Consider the following 3,940-nt stretch of genomic DNA (forward strand, 5'->3'; position numbering starts at 1 on the left):
TCAAGCTTAGGAGCAGTGGCCGTTGGCCATTGTAGCCCCCTCGCAAACTAACAAGAGAGATGGGAAAGGGAAGTTGCGCTCTAAAGGAGCCGTATGGACAAGGGACTTCGGCGAGAGATAAGAACGACATGGATGAGCCGTGGGCGCCACAGAGGACACATGTCATTCATGCACGGGAGGTGCGGTTGACTGGAGCGAGAAATCAATTGGTCGAATTAAACCGCTTCCCATATTTCTTTGGCATATTTCCAACTGTTGCATGCACGTTAACATAACAGGCAGAAAATTATTGCCTACCAATATTTCCACATTAATTCGGGACAAAACCACCGCGTATCCTTCCAATTCCGAGCACGCAAATTAATTTAATCCTTATCGTGCACCCCTGCAATTGTGAGCTGTGTACACACACGGCGGGCCAGAAACCAGCCGAGCCAAGGCAAGCCCGGGAAGATCACGATTCACGCTCGCCACGCCAGCCAACCGGAACGCCAATCCGGGGCCAAGAGAAACCGGAAAGGAAAGCAGCAACCGGGTGCCCCGTAATGCACACCGATAAATAGGGCGTTCACGGAGGGCCTCCCCGCAAGAAGAGTCTCGTTCGTGGAGCGGCAGGGTTTGAAATATTTTCCTGGAGATCGAGAGGCGAGCGGGCGTGCGCCGGCGCAGAGCTTTGTCCCCTTCCCCCTCGTCCCAATCCTGAAAGCTGCGCCCTTGTACGACTAGACAAAGAAGCGGTCCGGTCCGGTGGAGCGAGGCAACGGGAAACTCCGCCCCCCTCCGCGCCACGGCACCGTAGAGAGCGAGAGCGGCCGCCGGCAACTCCACTCCACACAGGTGCGGTAATCTCTGCCAGATTCGTTTGTGTTCGCGCGGCGCGGATACTGGATTGATCTGCCCGTGGCGCGCGGCGGTTGTTCATTGCCTTTTCTTTTTCTGCCGTTTCTTGTTGCGTGGAGGAGGCAGCCGCTGCCGTCCCCGACGGGAGTCGTTCGGAGCCGTGTAAGCCGTTGGAGCTCCGATTTTTCGGGCTCTGTTCTGTTCGCCGTAGACTGGATTAGTTTGGATTTGCACCGCGTCGTTTTAAATCTGTTCGGATCTGACGATAGCGCGAGGTCTACTGGATTTGTGTGTTCGAAGAGCTCGGTTGTTCCAGATTGAATCTCCTGCACTCGTGGAGTCATGCGTATTTTGCCTTGCCTCTTCTCTGCTCTACTTCAGCTTGCTACTTCGGTTTGGTTGGTTCGATTCTCGGTATTCCGTTACCGTATTCCCTTTGCCAACGCCTTGCGTTTTCAATGCTCCTGAACTTTCTTCATGGTTCCAAATCTTCTCTTTTGTTGGCTTGTTGTCTCGTGTGCTTGTAAAACAGTTAGTGTGTTACTCACAGAATCTATTTGTTTTGTCTATCCCCTTGGCTGTTTGTGCTTATTTCTGTGATTCTTCTAGGTAAGAAGAAGAAGAGATGGTGCACAAGGAGCTTCAGCAGGCATGGTGGTTCGACAGCCACAACCTCGCCAGGACGTCCCCATGGCTAGGCAGCACCCTTTCAGGTTTGCCTCTCGCTCCCTCCCCACCCAGCACTCCCCAGTGGATGTTGTTATTACCGTGTGGTTACTCCATTGACGGATTGAATATGGATCTTGTTGCTGACTTGTTGTGGTTACTCCATGGACTGATATGACCTCTGCATCCAACCATCTCTCTTACAGAACTGTCCACCTTTCTTCCGGCCATGCTACTTTCCATCTAGAGTTTCACCAACGGTCAATTTCATCTTGGCCAATTCACATCTCTTTTTGATAATGGAAGATTTGCTCCTCCAGCCTCTGCCGGCATCGTTACAGAAATTTATTACATATTTAACTCTGAAGAATGATAAGCAAATCATTACAAGTTCACAATATTACTCTAGCACTTTGCATCAAATTTGCGGTGACATATGCAATCTTGTGATGCATAGATCCATAATGGCCTGGTAATTCTGTACTTCAGATTTTTTTATAGGGATTCTGTACTTCAGATCTTGTTTTTATAGCATGGATAACTTTCCTACTGGATTTAATTTGCCCCTTCACTAATTGTTATCTTCCTTCCCTTTGGTTGCAGAACTGGATGACAAGACCAAGCAAATGCTCAAGCTGATCGACCAAGACGCGGACTCGTTCGCTCAACGTGCTGAAATGTATTACAAGAAGCGCCCCGTCCTGGTGGACATGCTCGGCGACCTGTACCGCACGCACCGCTCGCTTGCCGAGCAGTATGACCTGCTGAAGCATGGCAGCGGCACATGCCGGTCCAAGTTCAATCCATCTCCCTGCACCAAGAGCTGGTCTCCGGGGTCCATGGATGGCAAGGCAACCAAGAGCTGGTCTTCAGGTTCCATGGATGGCAAGACAACAAGAAGCTCTTCCTCCAACTCACTGTGCTCAGACTCCTATGACTCGGAGTCTGAAGTCGATGACCCTGAAGAAGAGCATGATGAGAAGGTGTCTGACGCCGAAGCAGAGGCAGAGAAGCACCAGGCTGACCAAGAAGCAGAGCTCATGCGCGCGGAGATCAAGAGGCTCAGCGAGCAGAATGCTGAGCTGCAGAAGGTGATCGAGGAGAACAAGGCGGCTCACGAGGCGGAGCTCGCCGCGAAGGACGAGGAGAAGAGGGAGGTCATCAGGCAGCTGGCGTCGTCCATCGACATGGTGAAGCAGGAGAACTACACCCTGCGGGAGCTCCTCAAGAGCCCCAACCCCAAGCACCACCCCGCCGCCGCGGCGCAGCCCCGCGGCTTCGATCTCAGGAAGCTCACCAAGGACCTGTTCTCGGCGAAGCTGTTCACGGGCCAGCGCAAGCATTCGGGTCCCATGGTCGCTCTGTGAGTGAGTGAGTTTTGGCGATGAAGAGAGGAAATAGCATGATGCAGTCTCTCCACCTTGGCATCCAGATCCATGAGAATTTCTTGTAGCTCATGTGCATATAGGATGGGTTTCTTTTGGACCGTGTCTGGTCCCGTCCTTGTTCAGGGTTAGCTAGTAGAGAGAATTTTTAACTATGTTGCTGTTATACTCATGTTTTATCTGTAGTAAGTAGTAGAATAGCCATATGAATGTTTGTATGATCGCTTAACTATAGTAAAAATATATTATTATTTTTGTCAAGTTTCAGTGGTCTTGTGCGATGCTCTGCCTGCACTAGAATATTTGCTGTTGCTCAAACTACTTTAGAAGTGCCATCAGCAAGATTCAGACTGGCTGATGAACGTAAGATGAAACTCTGCAACTGCAGATGGGGTAATCCGATGAATCATGATGAACTCCCAGAAGTATTTTGAAGCACTTTCCTTTTGGGGCTTTATTGCAGTCATGCTCATGTGAGTAATTCAGTTGGATTAACATGCCACTGCAGAAATAGATTAGCATGCCACGGTGGGGGGAGGTGGAGGTGAAGGCGGGGAGGCAGTCTTCGGAGCACCGCCAGCCGTGGATGGTGGAGGTCGGTGATTAGGGTTGCCAACCTCACAGTTGGATGAAGATCTGGCGGGCAAATAATAGTCATATGAATGTTTGTATATGATTGTTATATATAGTAAAAATATATTATTATATTTTTTTTAGGTTCCACTGGTCCACATCAAAATTTACTCTTGTTGAAACTACTTTAGAAGCTATCAAATTTCCGACGGTTTGATAGAAAGTGAGATGAAACTCTGCAACTACAATTGGGGTAACCCGGCCGGAGCCAGGAATTTGCTCACTGGTGTTCACCATAATAAAATTTATGCAATAGTTGATCAATTGTTGGCCTATATCATGGACGACGCTACACGTTGGTTGGGAAATGATTTGATCGAATTTGCCGCCTCCATAGTCGTTGGACGGCACACATGATAGTCGTTCGTTCTCTACCTTGTGAGCCTCTCGACAGCGCCCCAGCCGTTCGTAGCATA

General features: G+C 49.8%; 1 protein-coding gene across 3 annotated transcripts; it reads left to right on the plus strand.

Annotated features, from left to right (window-relative positions):
- The first annotated feature begins 567 nt into the window (after window positions 1-567).
- LOC123043808 (protein NETWORKED 3A) lies at window positions 568-3,152 on the plus strand. Of its 3 annotated transcripts, none has more exons than XM_044466389.1 (3): window positions 568-837; window positions 1,450-1,553; window positions 2,110-3,152. In XM_044466389.1, exons 2-3 carry the CDS (start codon window positions 1,466-1,468, stop codon window positions 2,871-2,873), a joined length of 852 nt encoding a protein of 283 aa, XP_044322324.1. In that variant the 5' UTR covers window positions 568-837; window positions 1,450-1,465; the 3' UTR covers window positions 2,874-3,152. The 3 variants fall into 3 exon arrangements, with proteins under 3 accessions (XP_044322324.1, XP_044322325.1, XP_044322326.1); XM_044466390.1 differs by lacking the exon at window positions 568-837 and adding an exon at window positions 845-1,002; XM_044466391.1 differs by lacking the exon at window positions 568-837 and adding an exon at window positions 1,019-1,371.
- Window positions 3,153-3,940: the final 788 nt, after the last annotated feature.

This window comes from Triticum aestivum, chromosome 2B (assembly GCF_018294505.1).
Source record: "Triticum aestivum cultivar Chinese Spring chromosome 2B, IWGSC CS RefSeq v2.1, whole genome shotgun sequence".
NCBI lineage: Eukaryota > Viridiplantae > Streptophyta > Magnoliopsida > Poales > Poaceae > Triticum > Triticum aestivum.